At 36.1% G+C, this 25,320-nt stretch overlaps 1 protein-coding gene across 2 annotated transcripts in view; it reads right to left on the bottom strand.

Annotated features, from left to right (window-relative positions):
• Positions 1-25,320, bottom strand: part of IPMK (inositol polyphosphate multikinase) — a 46,340-nt gene that overhangs the window by 7,764 nt on the left and 13,256 nt on the right. The window contains exons 2-4 of one of the 2 annotated variants that reach the window (XM_058543414.1): positions 21,965-22,059; positions 15,922-16,018; positions 10,668-10,840 (exon numbers count right to left, since the gene is read on the bottom strand). In XM_058543414.1, coding sequence (XP_058399397.1) covers positions 10,668-10,840; positions 15,922-16,018; positions 21,965-22,059 — 365 coding nt within the window. The remainder of the gene's footprint in view (positions 1-10,667; positions 10,841-15,921; positions 16,019-21,964; positions 22,060-25,320) is intronic. The other variant, XM_058543415.1, reaches the window with a different exon arrangement.

Genomic DNA, 25,320 nt, shown 5'->3' with positions numbered 1-25,320 from the left:
ATCCTACCAGATATTAAAATATATTTTCTTTATAATATTTTTTCCAACTTGAGGAATAAATGGCAAATAAAATTGTATATATTTAAAGAATACAACGTGCCTATTTGGTATACATAGACATTGTGGAATGATTACCAAGGTCAAGATAATTAACACCCATCTCCTCACATACTTAACTCGTTTTTTCTGTATGTGGTATGTGGTAAGATCGCTTAAGATCTACTCTCAGCCAATTTCAAGTTTACAATACCATAATTATTAACTATAGTCACCATGCTGTACATTAGCTCCTCAGAACTTATTCATCTTATAACTGAAAGTTTGTACCCTTTGACCTACATCTCTCCATTTTCCCCTCCCCCAAGCCCCTGGAAACTACCATTCTATTCTCTGTTTCTATGACATTGGCTTTTTTTTTTTAATTCCACATATAAGTGATACCATACAGTATTTGTCTTTCTTTGTCCAGGTTCATCCATGTTGTCACAAATGGCAGGATTTCCTTCTTTCTCATGGCTAATGTTCCATTGTGTATATCTATACCACATCTTCTTTATTCATTCATCGGTAGACAGACACTTAGGTTGTTTCTGTATCTTGGCTACTGTGCACAATGCTGCAATAAACATGGGGGTGCAGATACCTCTTGGAGATACTGATTCCATTAAAATATATTTTAAATACATATGAGAAGTTTGCACGTGATAATGACATTTTAAATCAGTAGAAAAAGATGAATTATTTATTAAATGGTGTTAGTATGATTAAGTAGTGATCCAGAAAAACTAAGTTGAATTTATACCTTATACAAGGATAAATTCCAAACACATCAAAGATCAAAATGCAAAAAATGAAATGACAAAAGCGCCCCCCCAAAACACGGAAGAATCCTTGAACAACTGATAACTAGGGAAGGCATTTCCAACCAAAACTTAGAAATTCCCACCACATACAATATGTTTTAAAAAATGTTCACATTGTTTTTGCCATGCAGAAATAAAAGACAGACAGAGAAAAAGTATTGGAAATTGATGACGAACAAAGGACACGTATACTCTTATGGGAAAATGAACGAAGGATCTGAAGAGTTCACAAAAATCATAAAAGATACCAGCTCTCAAACATACCAGAAGCACAGCCCTCTCCAAAACTGTGACAACCAAAAATGTCTCCAGACATTGCCAAATGTCTCCCTGGGGAGCAAAATTGCCCCTGGTTCAAAACTACTGCTCTGTATCAGGCAGACACCTATATCTACCAAAATTATAAATGCACATAAGCCCAGCAATTCTGCCCTAGGAACCTATCCCATAAATATGCTGGCATACTGATGGAATGAGGTAGGTCTCTGGTTACTCATTTGTAATAGCAAAAGACTGGAAACAATCAAAGGATTCATCAAAGAGAACTGGTTACATTATGGTATAATAATACTGTGCCATTATGGAAAGATCTCCATGATATGTCAAAAGGAAAAAAAAACCAAGATATGGAACAGTGTTCAAAGTAGGTTTTGTGATAATAGAACACATATATGCAGTATTTGATCTATATGTTTAAAATATCTCTAGAAGAATACATTGGGGAAAAAAATAATTAGAATATGGTACCCTGTGTGGAGAGTGACTTCTCACTTTATATGTTTCTATACGTTTTGGAGTTTGAACCATACAACTATGTACTTTCTCAAATTTTAATTAAATATATTTTTAAGAAGCATTAAGAATATATTGATTTACAAATTGATACTTTGTAACTTTCAGTCTGATATAGCTTATTACCGTCTATCTCAAAGGCTTCACTTCACTGAAAAAGTTCAAATACAACCACGTTCTTACACACACATACAGCCTATTAAAGAAAGACAATTTACCTTTAAAAAAGTGTTACTATGAATGGAAGAAAGCACTTTATAAACATCAAAAATTACATTTGATTACAGGAAAAATTATTTTTATAAGAACAGTTAAGGATATCCAAAATGTTTATAAAACAAAAACAACTTATGTTCTCTATACACATAAATATGTTTAAAAGAGGATTCTCAACGTAACAGAGGTGTTAGCTAATGCTACAGTGGTAATCATACTGTAATACGTAAATCTATCAAATCAACATGTTGTACACTTTAAAATTACACAATGTTATATGCCAATTATATAGCAATAAAAAGGATGAAATTGAGAAAATTAATAATCTGAATAAATTAAATAAATACAAAAAATAAATATGAGAAGAATTTTCAAACTATAGTCATATAAGCTACAAACTAGGAAATATACAAAAAAAAAGAGGATTCTCAAAATAAAAACGCTTGCCATGCTACTATTCAGGGGTGTATTATCTGAGCTAAACTAAATGTCACATATGAGAATCTAAATTTCACATACAGACTAAAGCTAGTTTCAGTTTATTGATATTACTGATATTTATTGATATTCTCTCTTTATTTATTTCTACTTTACTAGTTAAAGCTAGAATGGAAAGAGAGCTGAGAATTTCTCCAATTTCTACCTCCTTCCCAGTCTTGGTCAGTAGCAAAGATATTTGTAAATCAAAAATTACACTCTATGCGGCCGGCCCTGTGGCTTAGCGGTTAAGTGCTCGCGCTCCGCTACTGGCGGCCCGGGTTCAGATCCCAGGCATGCACCGACGCACCGCTTCTCCGTCTATGCTGAGGCCGTGTCCCACATACAGCAACTAGAAGGATGTGCAACTATGACATGCAACTGTCTACTGGGGCTTTGGGGAAAAAAAGGAGGAGGATTGGCAATAGAGGTTAGTTCAGAGGCGGTCTTCCTGAGCAAAAAGAGGAGGATTAGCATGGATGTTAGCTCAGGGCTGATCTTCCTCACTAAAAATAAAAATAAAATAAAAATTAAAAAAAAAATAAAACAAAATAAAAAAGTTACATTCTAAAAGTTACCCACCTTGAAAACATCTAAATATGTAGCAAAAAAGGTATCTAATTTCTTTTTCTAATGGAAAGGAAAGTTGGGAGACACAAGTAGGAGGACAGAGGATACGCAAAAGCAAGCTCCAGCACCACCTAGATCATACTTCACTATATAAGTTGCTTTCGTCAGGAGCAAATTCAAACATCTTTAGCAAAAAACATTTCATATTAAATCAATTCATGAGAAGAAGAGATTTGAAGGGTTACTTACTGTAACTCAGTATTATAAAGAAAAAAAGATATACAAAGAAAGAGTCTGATTTTTAGATAATGCGATCAATCAAGATCAAAAGAGAAGTATCTTTTCCCCACGTAATTAGGAATCAATGATTAAGTAACGTTACTTCTCTGCAAAGGATAAGTATTTCTTTGTCAAAAATTTAAGTTGTCGGGGGCCGGCCCAGTGGCGTAGCAGTTAAGTGCACATGCTCCGCTGCTGGCGACCCAGGTTCGGATCCCTGGCACGCAGAGACGCACTGCTTGTCAGGCTATGCTGTGGCGGCATCCCAAATAAAGTGGAGGAAGGGAGGCACAGATGTTAGCCCAGGGCCAGTCTTCCTCAGCAAAAAGAGGAGGACTGGCATGGATGTCAGCTCAGGGCTGATCTTCCTCACCAAAAAAAAAAAAAAATTTAAGTTGTTCCCAAAAATATACTGAAACATCTAAAAATTAAATCATCTAAAATCTTGAATTACATGTTTTAATTTCAGATGATTTTCTACAGATGTTTCAATTACTTTTAGCTAATAAATATAATAAATTCCTATAATTACATAGCACATATCTTCAGAATCAATACAAAACTGGAAAATTTAACAACCATGCACACAATAGCTAATCCATAATGACACTATTTCAAAAACCAGTAAGTCCCAAAGCAAGTTGCTGATGTACTAACTTCTCTCAAGTATGATCCTTTAAGATAATATACACTCCACCCACCTATATATGGTATGCACCTTACATATATATGCTCTGCTTCTTCTTGGTTTTCTACCTATTATTCTCCCTTGTTGCCAGTTCAAAATACCACCTTTCCCAAAGTCACTCTATACTCCTCCTCTCTTGACTCTCTTTCTCTTATAGGCCCTATTCTGCTTCTACCTCTTTCTATAACACAAATCTTAATAAATCTTCTTATTAAATCAATGGTGAGTCTTATCATCTACACCATCTTGGGATCAAGGAAATGCAGTATAATTGTTGAAAATCAGTTAAAAATAAAGAATTCCTAAATCAGCATAGAAAATCAGCAAGTTATTCTGCTCATCAAATCTCTTCTACTACTGGTTAAATATAACAGAAAAATATTTGGTAAACTTTAGTCTACTCAGTGATATCCAGGGGTTTTTCATTTAAAGGCACGACTGTCCTGGAGGGAAATTTTTAAAATTTGGAATCAATTATAAAATTATCCAAGTCTATCTTTATTATTAGTTTATAAACCCACTGTGATGAAAAATTTCAATGAATTTATCACCTACTAAAGAAATAAACTATTTGAAAAATTAACCCTAACATTACTCCCATTAAAATTCCAGATTTATCTTCCAACTTTAATATTCTAGATTTGTAGAATTAAATCTATATTCATATTATCATTTTCATTTATTTCACACTTCAATCGTACCGTTCTCAGATAAGTAAACAAATATATAATCATAAACCGTTAAATACTATATAAAGGAAGCTATGAGAACAAAAATAGGGAAACCTAAATTGATCTTCAGATTCAACACAATCCCTACCAAAATCCTACCTGGCATTTCTTTGCAGAAACCTACAAGTTGATCTTAAAATTCATGTGGAAATTCAAGGGACCTAGAATAGTCAAAACAAGCTTGAAAAAAAAGAACAAAGTTGGAGGTCTCACAACTCCTGATTTCAAAACTTACCCCAAAGTTACATTAATCAAAGTAGTGTGGTTCTGAGAAAACATCTGCAAATCATATATCTGATAAGGGGTTAATATTAAAAATATAAAAGAACTCATATAATTTAATAGAAAAAAAACCCAATCTGATTAAAAAATGGGCAAAGGAGCTGAACAGACATTTTTCCAAAGAAGACATCTAAATGGCCAACAGAACATCAAAAGGTACTCAACATCACTAATCATCAGGGAAACGGAAATCAAAACCACTATGAGACAGCATGTCATACCTGTTAAAATGGCTATCATCACAAAGACAAGAGATAACAAATATGTCCTGGTGGGAATATGGAGAAAAGGGAACCCCTATGTACTGTTGGTAGAAATGTAAATTGGTGCAGCCACTATGGAAAACATTATGGAGGTTCCTCAAAAAATTAAAAACAGAATTACCATAAGATCCAGCAATTCTACTTCTGGGTATACATCCAAGGAAATGAAAACAGGATATTGAAGCAATATCTGCATGCCATGTTCATTGCAGCATTATTCACAGCAGCCAAGATATGGAAACAACCTAAGTATCCATCAACGAATGAATATATAAAGATGTGGTATAAAAATACAATGGAATATTATTCAGTCATAAGAAGGAAATCTCGTCATTTGTAACAACATGGATGGACCTTAATGGCATTATGCTAAGTGAAATACGCCAGACAGAGAAAGACAAATACTGCATGGCATCACTTATCCGTGGAATCTAAAAAAAAAAAGTCGAACTCATAGAAAGAGAGAGTAGAAAAGTGGTTGCCAAGGGCTAGAGGATGGGTGAAATAGGGAGAGGTTGGTAAAGTGGTACAAACTTTCAGCTATAATATGAATAAAGTCTGAGGATCTAATGTAAAATATGGTGACTATAGTTGATAGCACTGTACAGTATAATTGAAATGTGCTAAGAAAATAGAACTTAAATGTTCTCTCACACAAAACAAGATAAATCTGTGAGATGATGGATGTATTAATTCATTAGATAGGGGGAATCCTTTCACAATGTATAAATATATCAAATCACCACAATGTACACTTTAAAATTTTAAATATCTTACAATTTTATATGTCAATTATACCTCGATAGAGCTGAAATTAAAAAAAAAAAGACAGTGTGGTACTGACATAAAGATAGACAATATGGATCAACAGAACAGAATTGAGAGTCCAGAAATAAACTCTTACATTTATGGTCAAGTTATTTTTTTATTTTTATTTATTTTTTTGTGAGAAAGATTAGCCCTGAGCTAATATCCGATGCCAATCCTCCTCTTTTCGCTGAGGAAGATTGGCCCTGGGCTAACATCCGTGCCCACCTTCCTCTACTTTATCTGGGACATTGCCACAGCATGGCTTGACAAGTGGTGCGTATGTCCACGCCCAGGATCCAAACCTGTGAACCCCGGGCCGCCAAAGCAGAGTGCATGAACTTAACCGCTTCGCCACCGGGCTGGCCCCAATGGTCAATTTATTTTTAAGAAGGGTGTCAAGACCATTCAGTGAGGGAAAGAATAGTTTTTTCAACAAAGGGTGCTGGAACAACTGGATATCCACATGCAAAAGAATGATGTTTGACCCCTTCCTCAAACCACACCCAAAAAGTTAACCTCATATGTATAACATATCTCAATGTAAGAGATAAAATTATAAAATTTTTAGAAGAAAAATAGGAGTAAGTGTTCATGAGTTCAGGTTAGGCAATGGTTTCTTAGCTGTGACACCACAAGCAGAAGTAACAAAAGCAAAAAATAAATTAGACTTCAAAATTAAAAACTTTTGTGCGTTAACAGAACTATCAAGAAAATGAAAGAACGACCCACAGAATGGGAGAAAATATTTGCAAATCATGTACCTGATAAGGGATATGTATATAACTCCATAATATAAAGACAAATAACCCAATTTAAAAATGGGCAAAGAATTGGAATAGACATTTCTCCAAATAAGACATACAAATAGTCAACAAGCACATGAAAAGATGCTCAACATTATCAGCCATTAGGGAAATGCAAATCAAGACTACAAGGCAATACCACTTCACACCCACTAGGACGGCTTACAGTGAAAGAAAAAAGACAGTAACTAGGGTTGAGTGAGGATGTGAAGAAATTGATTGGAACCTTCATATATCGCTGGTAGGAATGTTAAATAGTGCAGAAACTTTGGAAAAACACTTAGGCAGTTTCTTAAAAAAGTTAAACTTACCCATAGGACCCACCAATTTCAAACTTAGGAATCTACCCAGAATGAAAACATATATGCACTCAAAAACTTGCACATGAATGTTCATAATAGCATTAATAATAATAGCCCAAAAGTGGAAACAATCCAAAGTCCATCAATAAATGAATGGATAAATAAAACGTGATATATCCATACAATGGAATATTATTCAGCAATAAAAAGGAATAAAATACTGATATATGCTACAACATGGATGAACTTTGAAAACATTAAGTGAAAGAAGCCAGTCACAAAAGACCACCTATTGGATTGTATGATTCCATTTACATGAAATGTCCAGAAGAGGCAAATATAAAGAGACAGAAAGTAGATCTGTGATTGCCTATGGCTAGGAGGGTTGGAAAGTTGGAAGAAAATGAGGAATGACTGCTAATAGGTACCTCATTTCTTTTGGGGGTGATGAAAATGTTCTCAAGTTGAACGTGGTGATGGTTGTCCAACTCTTTGAGTATACTAAAACCAATGCATTATACACTTCAAATGAGTGAACCAAATGGCAAATAAATTGTATCTCGATAAAGTTGTTATTAAAAAAGTACAAACAGGGGTCGGCCTGGTGGCATAGCAGTTAAGTGTGCACGTTCCACTTCAGCGGCCCAGGGTTCACAGGTTCGGATCCCGGGCGTGTACCAACGCACCACTTGTCAAGCCATGCTGTGGCGGCGTCCCATATAAAGTAGAGGAAGATGGGCAGCACAGATGTCAACCCAGGGCCAATCTTCCTCAGCAAAAAGAGGACTGGCATCGGATGTTAGCTCAGGGCTAATCTTCTTCACACACACAAAAAAATACAAACAGAGGACCCTCTATTTGTCTGGGGAAATGACACTTCCCAGGAGAGCAAAGTCATGCAGTGCCTTATTTATTTATCCTGTATACGTATCCTAAAGGCAACGGAAACACACCAAAGAGTTTTTACATAGGGGAATGTATTGATTAGATATGCATTTTGCAATGTCTGAAGAACAGATTAAAAGAGAGCAAAATTGAACCTGAGAGATCAGTTAAGATACTAGAGTCTAGAGATGGATAATGGTGATAATGGGACTCAAGAGATGTTTGGGAATTAAGATCAACAGGATTGATGAAGACCTCTGAGAGGTGATGGTGACTACAAGGTTTCTAGTTTGTAAAACTGGATTTAATAGTGATGCCATTTATTGAGATAGGGAATAATAGAGATTTGCCGCTATTGTTGTGGTTGTTAGTTTGCAAGAGGGCCGTGCGTGTCAGTTTTTTATGTATTAGTCCTAGATGTCTTTCAGTTATCTAAGTAAAATGTGTAGAAAGCTGTTAGCTGTACGGATTGGGAGATCAAAGACAAAGCAGAGACTGAAGATATACATTTGGGAGTTATCAACGTAAGTGAAACCGAACCAACGAGAACAAAGGACATTGCTTAGGAAGAAACAGAAAGAAAAGAGTGGGAGGCAGTAAAATGGAACTGAGCAGACTATCTCAACATTTAAACAATAAACAGAAAAACGAGCTGGCAAAGAAAACTGCAAAATGGCCTTTGGAAAAAAGTGTAGTATCATGGACAAAAAGAGGAATGTTTCAAGGAGGACCCAGTCAGCCCTGAAGGCTGCTTTTCAAAGTGAAGTAAGCTGAGTAATGAAAAATGCCATTTGAATTTAGTGACATGGAGATGTCACTAGAGACCTTAGACAGAAGCCAATCCGGTGGCATGATGGAACAGAAGCCATACTGGAATGCACTGAAGAATACTGAGTAGGAAGTAAGGCAATGGAAATAACTAATTCGGTTGTGATGGAGAGGCAAATTAAATTACCGCTGGAGAACACGGTAGGGTAAAAGTGGGTATTGATGTTTCGTTTTTTAAAAAATTGAGAGTGATTTGAACATATTTACAGCAAAAGGAAAAGAGTCAGTAAAGAGAGACAGAAGTTGAAAATATAAGAAGGACGACAGAATCAATAGTACTAAAGGTTTCTGAAGAGGTGGGAGGGAATGAGATCCAGAGGACATCGAGAAGGGCTGTCCTGAGACAGGAGGAGGGAAAATTCCTCAATGTGACAGGAAGGAATAAAGAGGGAATGAAAGCACTTGCAGGTTAGGTATGTACATCTGTTGGCAGGCAATTAAAGGAAATCCTGTCTGATGGCTTTTATTTTTTGTGAAGCAGAAAGCAAAGTCATCTGCTAAAAGTGAGGACAGTGGGAGGGTAAGAGATCTGAAACAGTAAAGGTCTGTTTAACAGTTGCCCAGTCTGATTCCTGTGGGATGTTTACTCCTTGTTTGTTTTAACATTATTCTATTACCCTTTTTCTCTTTACCATATGCCCACATTTAATTACCGTTTTCTAAAATGAAATAACTGTATCAACAATTTCTTTAGTTTTATTTACAATCAGAATACCAAATTCAACTGTGCTGTTACAACCATCACATAAACAATTCATCTATAATGCCTCCTCCTATTAACTCTCCTGTTTAAAACTCAAAAGGAAGACACGTATATCACCGTACATGATGAATTTCAAAACTACCCATTATGCTTATATAGGTAAGCAGTCATTTGTCATATACACAGATTTTACCTCCATACATCCAGAAGACATACCATTTGTTTAGAGGATTTTATTCCACTTTACTTCTTAACTGCGGTATATTGTTTGCAAAGATGGCCTCAACAAACCTTCCCATTCTTGTGCACACTGTCATTTCTATTGTGACTTCCCTATTGCCACCATCAGAAGTGGAGTCTATTTTTCCTCCCTATCATATGGGCTGGTCCTATGGTATACTTTGATCTATAAAATTCCATAGAAGTGACCGTGAGTGACTTCCTAAGCTAGATTTCAAGAGCCCTGGAGCTCCCACTCTCGCCTTCTTGGAATGTGGTACGTGAAGAAGGTCCAGCTAGCCTTCTGGAAGATGAGAGACCACATGGAAAAAGGCCCAGTCAACAGTTAGTACCAACTCTCACACATGAGAACGAGGTCATTTTCCACCATCTAGCCCCAGCTGAGCCATCAGATGAGTGCAGCCACAGGAGGGACCCTAGGTAAGATTAGCAGAATTGTCCAACGGAGCCCGGGTGAAACTGCCAAACCACAGAATCAAGAGCAAATAAAATAACTATTGTAAACTACAGTCTGAAACAGTGATCTAATTTTTAACTTACCTTTTCTATTTTAAAATATAGAAAACTTACTGAATATACAAACTTAGCACTTTTCTTATGGGAAAATCATAAGTAATATCATATTTACTTACCACGTTATTTATTTTGCACCTCAACATAAAGCTTGTTTAAAACAAAATTACCAGTCAGAGTCTTGAAGTTCAGCCATTCATTCATTTACTTATTAATCACATATTATATGTCAGAATTATTCCAGACACTGACCATATTATCAGTGAACAAAAGAGATAAAAATCTCTGCTCTCACTGGGGACTTACGGACAACCCAATTCCAAATATATTCTCTTCCAATATATTAGTAGTATAAAGACATCCATAATTTTCAAAGGACGAACATGTAAAGAAAAATGTATTACACTAATAATCACTCTTACCCTCATGCCAAGGACCAAGAACCCAATCTCTTCCATTAATGGGTACTTGCCAACCTGTTGCTGAATCTTCTCAGATGAGGCAAAAGGATCATAGCTTTTTCGCCCTATCTTTACATCCATTATACAGGGCTTATTAAATTTATGGGTCACATCTTCCAGTTTTAGGTATAAATCTGTTATTAAAGAAAAACCTTAATTAGTAATAGACAAACATACTAGTACTCAAGTAACTGCCAGGTGAAAACAAAATGGGGAAATCATCTGAGCACTGAGATCTTTACTGATTTTTTTTAAGAGTTGTCATCACTAGAAAAAAATCTAAACACAAATTCTCTCTGAAAAATGCTATTAGCAAATTATTTCACTAGAATAGAGCCTAATTCGAAGTAGGTCAATCTTGAAATTCAGTAATTTAAATGATCAAAGGCATTTTTCCACAAGGGAGCCTCACTTATAAGGCAATGCCACGGAATGGATAACAAAGGACACTTTTTCAGCTAGGCCCCTCTGGGTAGAGCGGAGCAGTATTTTTCAATTTTTAGGTAAACAGATAATACATTCTAAAACTCATCCAAAAATCTGACAGACTAAGAATAAGATAAATGTTCTACCTGGAATAGTTTAGGTTCATTCTGACAAGGTCAAGGAAATAAACCACATTAATATGATTTTGGAAAATAATTATGATATGATTACTTGACATGATGTAACTTGCAAGTAAAGACAGAATTTAGAATATTAAAAAAATGAAAAGAGCTAATTTTTACATATAAACACATATATTTGCACGTGTGTATTTGTGTGTGTATAAACTATAAAGATAGATAGGATAATAACTAGACTTACTTTTTTAAACTCTGAAAAGCTCTATTTAGGACAACAGATTCTGATGAAACCCATCTGTCAGAGGTCCAAGGACCGGCATTTGTGAATCTAAGATAGTATTCTGTAAAGCTTAAGTCTTGGTATTTGTATAACAAATAAAAGGACATCTACTTTTCATAAATACATGGAGCTCATTACAAGAGGTCACACTGAAGAGAAATACAGTTAAGTTTAAGAGGCTATGTCCACAAAAGATAAATCTATTATCTACTAATTTATGGAAAGCATATATAGAATTTCTATAGTTCCTTAATTTTTTGAGGTAAAGATCCTGAGAATAACTACCAGGTATTCCAAAACATATATACCACTTCGTGCTGTTATAAGCAGCCTATTAAGTAAAATTCTCAATGGCTTTACCAAATGGTTAGCATGTTCAAAATATTTATATACTTCATGCTGTTGATGATAGCATAAGATTACACAAGGTCACTATGAATGAAGGAAGCTTTTCTATTTTAAATATATTTTCTATTTAAATATATATAATTAAATATTATCTTAAATATAAATTAAATATACTTACATTGTTTTATAACACATTAAACAAAAAATTCCTATAGCAAAATTTCTACTGCTGAAATACAGTCCTGACACTCTAAGAGAGGCAGAAAATTCCGCAATATCAAAGGAGAAAATAGAAACATTTGAAATATTGTGGAAAAATCAAAAGACATACAAATAACTAAATAGTAAAGAATTTGTGTTTAGATTTTTTTCTAGTGATGACAACTGTTAACACAAATTCTCTCTGAAAAACGCTATTAGCAAATTATTTCACTAGAATAGAACCTAATTCGAAGTAGGTCAATCTTGAAATTCAGTAATTTAAATGATCAAAGGCATTTTTCCACAAGGGAGCCTCACTTATAAGGCAATGCCACGGAATGGATAACAAAGGACACTAGTTCCTTTAAAGGAAAGACAAGGGAGAGGGCATTTAGGGAGTTGAAGGAAGACTCATTTAGATCCCCTTAATGGATATTATTCATTGTATAAATTATGAGAATATGGGTTCCAAGTTTCATCAAGCTCTTCCCCACTATATCTATAAAGTCTACTAGGTATTGGCTACCATATTCATTTCTGAACCTCTCAAAAAGGAGAAAAGGCCAAGTGGGGAACGTCTGCCCAATTATGAAGCCAAATGGAAAAACAGAGAAGGCCTTGCTTCTTCTGCTTTCCCTATCAATCATCAGCCATTTCCGAGAGCAACAGAAGCTGAAAGTAGAAGGAATCACATGTAGAGACCTTGAGCCTCCAAATTCGGGGTAAAGGAGGAGGGAGGGAACAGACATGTATGGCAGTTTATTTTAGTCTGTGCTTCCTGAAACTTGACTAGCAGCTAGAGCCAGACACCTACCAATCAATAAAGCTGGAGATTACATCTGAGAACTCTCAATTTGCTCAAACCTATTTGAAGATATACTTTTCTATTCCTCCAAAAAACTATCAATAAAAGGCTTTTGCTGGTACATGTACTAGGCATCTACGTGTTTATACACAGGTAAAAAATGAGATTTAACATATAGAACTAGCCCAAAATCTTAAAGGTAATTGCCAACAAATGTTTTATCTTAAAAAAAAAAATCCAATTGGTCATGTTCTAAAATTAGCTAATGGTGATGACTGTACAACTCCATGAATATACTAAAAACTGAATTTGTACTGAATTGTACACTTAAATGAGTGAGTTTTATGGCATGTAAATTATATCTCAATAAAGCTGCCATAAAAAATTTTTTAAAAACCATTGGTCAGCACATTCTTATGCTTCTCTCAAGTTATAATAATGTGCTGAGCAAACTAGCAGTTCTTTCTATATTTTACTACATTGGATTATAAGAACTATATCAAGTTTTATAAAACTCCACCCTGAGCATATAAGAAAATATGCCCAAATAAGAAGAGAAAAAAAACAGAAAGGAAATAAATTATGTCATTAATATAATACTGTGTAAAGTAATGCAAACCATAGTATTGTACTAAAATTTAAGAAAATATTTGTTTTCATGATTCTGTGGGCTAAAAAATGTGTAAAAGTTTCCCATTTTATTTTTTTTTCATTTACAATCAAAAGGATAATAACAGAAAGATGATTCCATGAACTCTCTAGTAAAATCAAAGTTAAACAATCTGCATGGTGCAACAGTTTTGTCCAACTTCTTCCAGAGCAAAAAAATTAGAAGGGAACAGGAAATTCTTTGAGGCAATTGCTGGTATTTCTGGACCACTCTACACACGTATACTTTTTTATTCCACCTTTTTTCCCTTCTATTTACTTTTTCTCTTCTCTCATTTTCCTCACCTCATCTTCTCATCTCAGTAGCACCAGTATCTCCACTTATATTCAAATAAGAGTACTGGAGTTTACAAAGCATTCTCATGTAATATAACACACATCTTCACAACTCTATGTGGTACTATTTTCAACTTATAGAAGAAAAAATAAAGCTCAGAAAGGTTAATGAGTTAGCCAAGTTCACAAAATTTGGAAATAACCAAGGTAGAAGACAAGTCTTTTGTTTGTTTGTTTTCTTCTGGTGAGGAAGATTGGCTCTGAGCTAACATCCGTTGCCAATCTTCCTCTTCTTGCTTGAGGAAGATTGTCCCTGAGCTAACATCAGTGCCAATCTGCCTCTATTTTGTATGTGGGACACTGCCACAGCACAGCTTGACAAGTGGCGTGTAGGTTTGAGCCAGGCATCCGAACCCGCAAACTCCAGGCCACTGAAGCGGAGCACGTGAACTTAACCACTATGCCGCTGGGTTGGCCCCAAGCCAAGTCTTTTGACTTCAAAGTCAGTGCTCTTTCTATACTTGCACAGATGTTCCTCAAGATTTAGTATTGAAGACCAAAAAGGCTGTTGATTGCTACAAGTCCTTGATTTTTAAATCATGTGCTAGTAATTCTAAACTATAAAATGTTATTTTAAATTAAAATATTTCTTCTCTTATCCAAATTCTTCCTTTTATACTCTACTTTTCAAAATAATGATGCTGTTTCCTTAGTTATTCTACCCCTTCTAAACAATCTTTTTAAACTGAGCATTTAATTATCTAGATGTTTAATCTAGCACTATCCTCAGCAACCTTTGTCAATCTTTCAATGTCACTTTACTCAGGAGTAATGATTTGCTCTAAATTAAACAGCAACCAGTAGCAAAGTTAACTGTAATCTAGATATCTTACATTATAATGGAAATCTCTATAAAGCAAAGGTGATCATAGTAATTTGTGAAATAAGCAACATGCTTATCTGAATCAGAGATGTATATACTTGGGACTCAAGTAGAAGAAAGAAAAAAAGGAAGGGAGGGAGGAAAGAAAGGAAAGGAAAGAAAAAAAGAAAGGAAAGAAGGAAGGAAGAGAGAAAAGAAAGAAAGAGGGAGGGAGGGAGGACAGAAAAGAAGGTCAGCTCATGTTTTTAAAAAACCATTGATTTACTATTACCTAACTGAGGAAATTCCCAGGGAGATACCATGATCCTCTATTAATGAAACTTGGCAAAGTAAGTGAATGAGTAAAAAGAAGACAAAGACCTGAGGAAAAGAACAAGCTCAAACTGGAGCCCCCTTCTCTTCTCGTTCTCAAAATGTGCTTCAAGCACTATCTACATCAAAAAAACTTGTAGCTTTTATTTAACAAGCATATCACTGAACTCCAACTTAGAGCTGCATAATCAAAATGTCGGGGAGTTGAGCCTATTAATTTGCATTTTAACAAGGCTTTGGGTTATTCTTCAACTCCATCAAGTTTGAAATTCTTCTCCATTCATGAACCTTCTTCTATCATTAAGCAGTCATGCTGCTTGTTTAATTAAATTCTTTCTGCTCTGTGAAAGGCTGTGAAGTGGCAAATACTGCTTTAAGTATTAACTAACATCAAGAGAGAGAAATGCTGTGCCCTTACATAGATGATTTTGTCCTCTAACTACGAAACTTAACAGTATTTTTTAAAAGACTGCAATTTAAAAGCCTGGAGGTAGGGGATGAAGGAGTGGTATAGGAGATAGGAAGGAAATTATGCAAAGAATATTTTTCTTGATTTTTTTTTCTTACTCAAAATGAGAAAAAAAATTGCCCAATAAATTAGGAAAAAAGAACATCTGTAAATTAATACAGTATTAAGTACTAGTATATATATTTCCATTCAATTATAAGATTGGTCACTAATTTGTATATACCATTTAAGAAACTGGTTACGAAAAGCAAAAGCATTAAGTTTTCTTTAATGAAGAAGAGAAAGATTAGAAAGAAAAACACATGTATATTCTGTTTTTATAATACTAGGCTTAATTTTACATAAAGACTTTTAAAAAGCCACTCATGAATTAAGAGTAAAAGACAGACTTTTAAGAAAACATTACCATTTGGTGCAGTGGGAGGTGACCAGATGCCGTAATATTTTGGCAAATATTTTCGCAGCTCTAAAAGAACACCATCAGTACAATCAGCAGCATAAACCTGAAACAAAGAGAAATACAACATTTGCATGTTAGTTTCTTATAACGTTTTAGAATTGCCATACATATTTCTCAAATAAAATAATACTGTTGAATCATAATTTATCTGGTATGAGTTTCAATTTGGAAGTAAATTTGGAATAAGCAAAAAAAAGATTACTGCGTGTCTCCAATGAAAAACTATGTATCGTTTAGAGCAAGGTCTTCTCGGTTATCTAATTCTAGGCTTTCATTGTCCTTGTGCTATTTTACAACTAAGTTGTAGATAACTCTTAGCAAATGCAAAATAATTCTTGTTCATAGACATGCAAATAAATTCTGGCCAGAGGAGGTTCAAGTGACTTCCCTCCACGGGAAGGGGGAGTTTAGTGTCCATATGGACATACGCCCATATGTTCAGTGTCCCTATGTCCATATCTACAAGGGAGTTGTGATTTTACTTTTCTCAAAAAAAAATTATCCTTTAACTCAACGTTAAGTCTAATTATTGCTCATTTAATTCCCTCATTTATAACCAGTAATAATTCTAGGTAGAATTATTAGAAATAGAAATGTCCAGACACCCTGGAACTAGGGTCTTAGTTTTTCTCCTGGAGGAGGAGAGAAAGAAAATACTTTTGTTTTATAAACAACTTGTAAGACATCTTATCCAATTAACTCTTACCAAATATGGTCTACCTAATTATCCAAAACCATTAAAGTTTACTGGTATAAAATGCTTACAAAATCTTAGTATTTGAATTCTAATTATATATGTCAAACCATATTCATGTCAAGTAGTTACATACAACATAATTCTACAGAATAAACTCAAGTGTGGCAGAGACTCACCAAATATCCATATGATACATTGTACTTCCAAGCCCCCCCTATTGAAATGTAAGCAGAAGTGATATTAGTCACTGCCAGGCCAAGGTAATTCAGAGCAGGGTGTACTTATCATCCCTCTGTTCCCGGCACAAAGACAGTGAGGGCAGAGTGTTCTCGATGACATAAAAACAAGATGGAAGGGGCCGGCCTGGCGGCGCAAGCGGTTAAGTGTGCACGCTCCGCTGCAGCAGCCTGGGGTTCGCCGGTTCGGATCCTGGGCACGCACTGATGCACCACTTGTCAGGCCATGCTGTGGCAGGCGTGCCATATAAAGTGGAGGAAGATGGGCATGGATGTTAGCCCAGGGCCAGTCTTCCTCAGCAAAAAGAGGAGGATTAGCAGATGTTAGCTCAGGGCCGATCATCCTCAAAAAAAAAAAAAAAAAAAAAAACAAGATGGAAGAACTCACCTAAAGAAGTCCACGAAATGTTTATAAGCAAAAAAGATAAAAGAACCAGAAGAGTAGAGAAGTAAACCTTCTCTTCTAATTTTAAATATTTTTTTAAAGTATTAGGCCTGGTATTTACTGCAACATGCCAGACTTTCTACGTAAAGATGTAAGATAAAATATAACAAATAAAAAATTTTCTTAAATGCACAGCTGAGCTCCTAAGAAAGAAAAAGAAATTCATAGGGACCTAAAATAATGAGGAAACCAAAAGCATTAAGCTGAGCAATGATGTTTGTGCTTCACAGAGATCCACTCTGAAGACTTGAACCAAAGGATCTCTGAATTTAGGGACCAGGCATACATGAGGACAGAGTCACTATACTGAAACAGGGAGAGTAAATAAAAGTCTAAATACTGAACAGTAAAAACCTTGACATCCTTCTCCCTTCCCCTACCATTACACTCCAAGAATGCTAGTGGCTAAGCTGATCGAGAAAAAGAGAGAGGCAGCAAATAAACAATATCAGGAACAAAAAGGGAGTCATAACTAGACTAGCAGAGATTTTTTTTAAATACTATGAAGAACTTTGGCAAGTGGCCAGTTTTGTATAAAAATATAATCTAACTATATTCTACTATCACATTAACAAATAAAAAAATCAAGACATTTAAGAAACTAAATCACTGGTTAAAAATATATCCCTTCTCGGGAAAGAAGAAAAGAATGAAAGGAAAAAAGAAGGATGGAAAGGAAGAAAGAGACAAAGATAGAGACAGACAACAGGCTGCTCTGATGAATTTATAGCCAAGTTCTGTCAAGACTTTAAGGAAAATATTTTTGTTTTAAAAACAACTTGTAAAACATCTTATCCAATTAACTCTCATCAAATATGGTCTACTTAATTATCCAAAACCATTAAAGTTTACTAGTGTAAACCCTGGATAAATCCTTATCTGATAGAAATTCTTCCACAAAATAAAAAAAGAAATACTCCTCAACTCATTTTATGAAAGTAAAAGAAAACTGACATCAAAACCAGACAAGGACAGCACGTGAAGAAAATAATAGTTTCATCTCATTTATGAGCATAGCTGGAAAAAATCTTAAATAAAACACTAGCAAACAAAATCCAGTAATGTGTATTATTAAAAAACAAAAAAGACATGTCCAAGTAGATTTTATTCCAAAAACGAAAGGTGACGTAACATTAGAAATGTATTATGGCATTTAACACATTAACAGATTAAAGGAAGAAACTCATATGATCATTTCAATAGATACAGAAAAGCTAGCTGACAAATATTCAATATCCATTCATTTTTTAAACTGTTTCTTAAAATAAAAATAGAGAAGATGCTGTATATCTTCCCCTTTCCCAAGAAGCTGACTTGAATCAACTGCATGACAATGGGGGTCCCTTGCCCTCTTGCTACTGGTACAAGAGACTGGAGGGTAGGAGAAGAGTTTAGGTCAGGTTATTGACTTCTCTGGTTCCCTCCTTATCAGTTCATGTCTTCTCACAAAGTTACCTCCCCTGGGTTCCAGTAACCACTCCCTCTCCTTGCCCTTCTGGCCAAGGGACGATAAAGCATTATCTCTTGCAGGAGGCCGTAAACTCTGACCACACCTTTGTAAACAGTCCTTTTATTAAACTGACAGAGGGCACATTTGTTGCTTGACAGAACCTTCACTCACACAGAAGGCAACTTCCTTAACCTGGGAAGAAGCAGCTATCAAAAACTTAGAGAGAAAGTCATACTTTAATGAGGAAATGTTGGAAGCACTTCCATTAAATGAGAGGAAGATGCCCCCATTATTGCTTCTATTCAGCACTAAACTGAAGTCCTTGAGAGAAGTACATGGAATCAAAAAGGACAAATAAAACTTCCAATCACAGAAGATATAACTGTCTATCTAGAAAACAATTAGAATTGTTAGAGAAGCTCAGATAAATACAAGTTAATACGAGTTCAGCAAGATTACTAGATATAAGAACATTATAGAAGTATCTATTTCATTCTTATATATTAGCAATCATTGAAAACTTAATTCAAAAAAATACTGTTTAGAATAGAAACAAAAAATAAAGTACCTAGAATAAATTCAACAAATTATGTACAAGACTTTTTTACAGAGTAAATATAAAATACTTTCCTCAAAAAAAGGCAGTGTGCAACAGTTAAACACACATATTCTAGAGCCAGACTGCCTACATTCAAATCCTGAGACCACCATTAACTATCTGAATAATCTTGGTCAAATTATTTAAACTAATCATGCTGGAGTGTGCACATACCGTAGTCATGTGCCAAATAACAATCTTTCCGTCAACGATGGACTGGATATACGACAATGGTCCCATAAGATTAGTACCATATAGCCTAGGCGTGTAGTAGGCTGTACTATCTGGGTTTGTGTAAGTACACTCCACGATGTTTGCACAATAACGAAATTGCCTAACGACGCATTTATCAGAACATATGCCTATCATTAAGCGACACATGACTATATATAAAATGAGGATTATAACAGTACCAAACTGACAGGTTGTTGTGAGGATTGAATGAGTTAATATTGGTAAAGCATTTATAGCAAAACTTGCTGTTTTTTGTTTTGGCTTGTACTTTTTTTTTACTTGCACCTAAATTTAAGAGCTAAAGCTATAAAATTCTTAGAAGAAAACAGCATAAATCTTCATGACCTCAGATAAGACACCAAAACCAAAAGCGACAAAAGAAAAAACAAATAAATTGGACTTCAAAATTTAAAAAGTTTGTGCTTCAAAGGATACTACCAAGAAAGTGAAAAGACAACCCAAAGAATGGGAGAAAATCTTTGCAAATCATAAATCTGACAAGGGGCTTGTATCTAGAATATGGGAAGAATTCCTACAAATAAATAAAAAAGACAACCCAATGAAAAAATGAGCAAAGGATCTGAATAGACATTACTTCAGAGAAGATACATGGCCAGTAAGTACATGAAAAGATGCTCAACATAATTAGCCATTAGGGAAATGCAAATCAAAACAAACCACAATGAGATTAACACTTCACACTCACTCAGATGATCATTAAAAAAAAAAAAAGAAAAAAAAAACCAACAAGCATTGGTGAGGAGGTAGAAAAACTGCAACCCTTATATACTGCTAGTGAAATGTAAAATGGTGCAGCCACTTTGGGAAACAATTTGACAGTTCCTCAAAAAGTTAAATGTAGGGGCCAGCCTGGTGGTGCAGCGGTTTAGTGTGCGCTCCACTTCGGCGGCCCAGGGTTCACCAGTTCTGATCCCAGGTGCGCAACAACGCACTGCTTGTTAAGCCACGCTGTGGCAGTGTCCCATAAAAAGTAGAGGAAGATGGGCACGGATGTCAGCCCAGGGCCAGTCTTCCTCAGCAAAAAAAGAGGAGGATTGGCACTGGATGTTAGCTCATGGCTGACCTTCCTCACCAAAAAAAAAAAAAGTTAAATGTAGAATTATCACACGACCCAGCAATTCCACTGCTAGGTATATATCCAAAAGAACTGGGAACAGGAACTCAAAGAAATACTTATACTTAAATACCTACACTTATAAATGAAGGTTCATTGCAGCACTATTTACAAAAGCCAAAAGGTGGAAACAATCCAAATGTCCATCAATGGGTGAATGGATAAACAAAATGTAGTATGTAAGTATAATGGAATATTACTCAGCCATAAAAAGGAACAAAATACTAATGCATACTATAATGTAGATGAACCTTAAAAACATTACGCTAAACAAAAGATGCTAGACACAAAAGGTCACATATCGTATAACTCCATTTATATGAAATACCCTGAAGGTATTAGGTAAGTTCATAGAAAGCAGACTGGTGGTTACCAGGGACTGAGGGGAAGGAGGAATAGAGCATCGTGGCTTAACTAATCCAGTTTTTTTGGTATGATAAAAATGTTTTGTACTAGATAGAAGTGGTAGGAGCAAAGCACGTACTAAAAAGTGTCCTCAGTCACATGGTTAATTAGATGTTAGGTATGCCCCTCTCCCCCTCCCCAACTTCGGAGATTCACAGTGCATATTAGCACATTTTAGGCTCTAAGAAATCCTGTAGTAAAAACACTTATTTTTTTTTTTATATATTTACTTCAATTTTTAAAAAACACTTATTTAAACTCAGCATTTCTGAGAAATACAAATAGTCTCTCAGTTAAGTGTTTTTCAAAATGTAGGTCACCTCATTAATTGAAATCAATTTAGTGGATCAGAACAAGGATCTTTAAAAAATGAAGTAGAATAGAAAATACTAGACTGCATCAGTAAAGATAAGCATTGTATTTCATGAAGCTTTTGTTTCAGTCACATACAAAGTATACTACGACACGCTGTCAAATGTACTTTTTTTTTTTTTTGTGAGGAAGATCAGCCCTGATCTAACATCTGCCAATTCTCCTCTTTTTGCTGAGGAAGACTGGCCCTGGGCTAACATCCGTGCCCATCTTCCTCCACTTTATATGGGACGCTGCCACAGCATGGCTTGACAAGCGGTGCATCAGTGCGAGCCCGGGATCCAAACCCTGGGCCGCTAGAGTGGAGCGCGCCCACTTAACCGTTACGCCACTGGGCCAGCCCTCAAATGTATTTCTTACTGAGTCACCACCACGAAACTATGAAGAAGACTTTGAACACAACAAAACAAATCTTACCTCACTTACCATATTATAGAATTCCAGCTCTCTTGGACCCCTTGGAGGTGGCTGTAACTGTTTCAAAACTGTGCCATCTGGATGTTGAAGTATGCCTATAAAAAAAATTGAATTATTTTCTAATGCTTTAATAATATCATACCTCGCATCATATGATAGATTTGTTTCTGAAGTTACACATAAACCACTTTCATAAACATAAGGGTTTCCTTTTACTTATTTCAGAAGTTTTAACATTCAACCAACACATTTCAGTCCTTGTTATATGCAAAGCACCAGAACACAAATTCTAAACAGCATGGTTTTTTATTGTCTCCAACCACTACCCCCTAATAGCCCTCTCAGACTTTCTAATAAATAGAACATTTCTGTACATTTTTATAGAAATTCAGTAACAGACTTTCCAGGAGATGCTAATTTATAGTTAAAACAAGAAGTTGAACGCAGAAGCATAAACTGATCCCACTTTTATTAACAGAAAAAAAATACTTCTTAATGGTGGTCCTATATGAATTTCCTACTTTGTAATTTTTTATAGTTTCTCTCAACTGTTAAAAGAAAGCAACTAAAAATTTTTCCTGATTCAGATGCACTGTGTACAGTTATACAGATAGTAGGAGGGCACCCAGCCAATGGGAAAAGTAGGGGCTGAAACCAGGCACCAAGCCTGGAGCAGGAAGGGGCACTTTTTACAATTAGCCTACTCAAAGGTGGCGCCTTTTTCTAAAGTCATCACATATGTACTAGCACTGGCCATGTCCCTATACCATGAAGATTCATTCTCAAATTTATAAGTTAAAATCTTAAATTTTCATATATTGAGATTTCACAAAATCATGCTAGTTAGAACACAATAGGGCTCAAATAAATCTATTTATAATTTTGATAAACTATGCTGTTAAGCTTCTATTTCTTTTGGCAAGTGTCAGGAATTTTTAATTATGACAAAAATGCAGAATTTAATCAACAAAAGCAGAAAGTCTCAACTTAAGAGATACAGTAATCAAGTTTATTTGTTTTAAGACCTAGATATAGAACAGAAGGAAGGTAAATATTAATCCATATGGATAAGGGAGAGTGACACCAGCATCATGGCTGAGTTAAGAGGTTCCCTTTGTCTCTCCCCTCTAAATTACAACCAAATAGACATCCATTGACCAACAGAGGATTCCCCACACATCATAACAAGACACCTAAGAGATCCAGGCAGCTTTACATCTGAAGGTGGGTGGACTAGACTCCAGGGGGAAGCAGTAGAACTAAGAGAGCAGCCCCCTCCCCCACTCCCAGCAGCAGTGATCCAGGACATGGATCCTCATGCAGTGGCCCTCATGACTGTGACTGGAGGCAAGGGCAGCCTAGCCCTGCACACCTGAACACCAGTGGGGTGGTGGCAGCCCCACATGCACGAACACCCAGGAGGCTGCCGCAGTGGCCCCTTGTGTGTGAACACCAGAGCGGTGGCCCCCTGTATGTGCACAAATGCCCCCAGGGGCGGTGGTGGTGACCCCACATGGACACACGTGAACACCCGAGCAGCAGTGGTGAGCGGCAGCCCCTTGTGCACCCACGAACACCCCACAGCAGCAGCAGTCAGTGTGCGCACACACATATGAACCCCTGAGGGGCAGCAATGGCAGCACCACAGCAGCCCCACCCCACAATCGTCAGTGTAGTGGCAGCAGAGGCAGTGGCCCAACCTGCACAACTGCAAGCAGACAGGGCGGAAGCGCCCAGCCCCTAGTGTTGGCACGCCCGGCACCAACTCCACCAGCAGTGGGGGCTGCATACAAGTCCCTACGTTCCCAGGCCCCCACCAGTGACAGCAACACCTGTGAACCAAGAATCCCTGGCAGCAGTTCAACCAGCACCCCCAGACAACTGGGGAATAGCAACATAGGTGGTGCATAGGACAACAGCATCTGAGCCCACAGAGAGTCAGTGGAGGAAAACAAGACCCAGGTGCCCAGAACCAAAGTAACCAAAGCCATACCCAAGTAAGAGAAGGTGATTACTATCACAATGCACCAGCAGAGGATTAATTTGACAGACACCATGAAGACCTACAGTAACACTGCAGAATAGAAGGAAGATGACAACTCTCCAAAAACCAAATCTGAAGTCACAGAAGTTTACACAATCTAACTGACAAAGAATTCAAAATAGCAGTCATAAAGAAACTGGAGTTACAAGAAAACTCAGAAAGACAGTTCAATGAGCTCAGGAATAAAATTAATGAACAGAAGGAATACTTCACCAAAGAGACTGAAGCTCTAAAAAAAAAAAACAAACAAATTCTGGATATGAAAAACACAATTAATGATATAAAAAATAATGTATAAAGCATAAAAAAGAGAGCAGACCTTATGGAGGAGAAAATTAGGGAGCTCGAAGACAGAAATATAGAAATGATTCAGGTGGAGGAGGAGAAAGAACTAAGACTTTAAAAAAAGGAAGAAATTCTTTGAGAAATATCCAATGCAATTAGGAAAAGTAACATAAGGATTATAGGTATCCCAGAGGGAGAAGAGAGGGAGAACGGAGCCAAGAGCTTATTCAAATAATAGCTAAGAAACTTCCCAAACTTGCGGAAAGAACTGGACACGTGAGCAAATGAAGCTAACAGAAATCCTAATTACATCAATCCAAAAGACCTTCTCCAAGGCATATAATATTAAAACTGTCAAAAGTCAATGACAAAGAAATAATATTAAGGGCAGCAAGACAGAAGAAAATAACCTACAAAGGATCCTCCATCAGGCTTTCAGCAGATTTCTCAGCAGAAACCATATAAATAAGACTGGCTGATAAGCAGTCAAAAGATTTTGGGACTTCAATGAGTAGCCTAATATAACTAAAAATTACTGAAGAGAAATTTCATTCCCAAAGGTTAGGATGTAGAACAAGAAAGGCCTTCACTCCCATGGTAACAGACAGTTTCTATGGGCTATGGAAGAGCGGTAGATGCAAAGAAGCCTTGATGAACTTAATTCCAGAAGGAGGAAAATGGAACATTCATAAATGAGGAGAGAACCATGCAGCTTCCCTACCTTGGGGTAGGCACCTAGTCTAGATACAGGTGAATGTGCCATTAGATAAATACATTTTATCAGGAAAGCAGAAATTAGCTAGACTGTAGACAACAGTGTGAGGTAACAGGATGGATTAAAGACAACAGTCCTCACACAAAAACAGATTCCTTGGTCCAGCAATTCTCCCACACTACTCACTCTACAACACCCCCCCCCCAAGTTTTTGGACAAGGTAGTCACGGAGGAGAAGATGGTAATCCCAGGCATTCTCCCAATGAATAAATTCCAGGATCCAAAAGTAAACCAATAGTATCTTAAACTAAA

This window comes from Diceros bicornis, chromosome 6, assembly GCF_020826845.1.
Source record: "Diceros bicornis minor isolate mBicDic1 chromosome 6, mDicBic1.mat.cur, whole genome shotgun sequence".
Taxonomy (NCBI): Eukaryota; Metazoa; Chordata; class Mammalia; order Perissodactyla; family Rhinocerotidae; genus Diceros; species Diceros bicornis.
The sequence above is the reverse complement of the archived record's forward strand: the minus strand, read 5'-3'. Positions and strand labels throughout refer to the sequence as shown.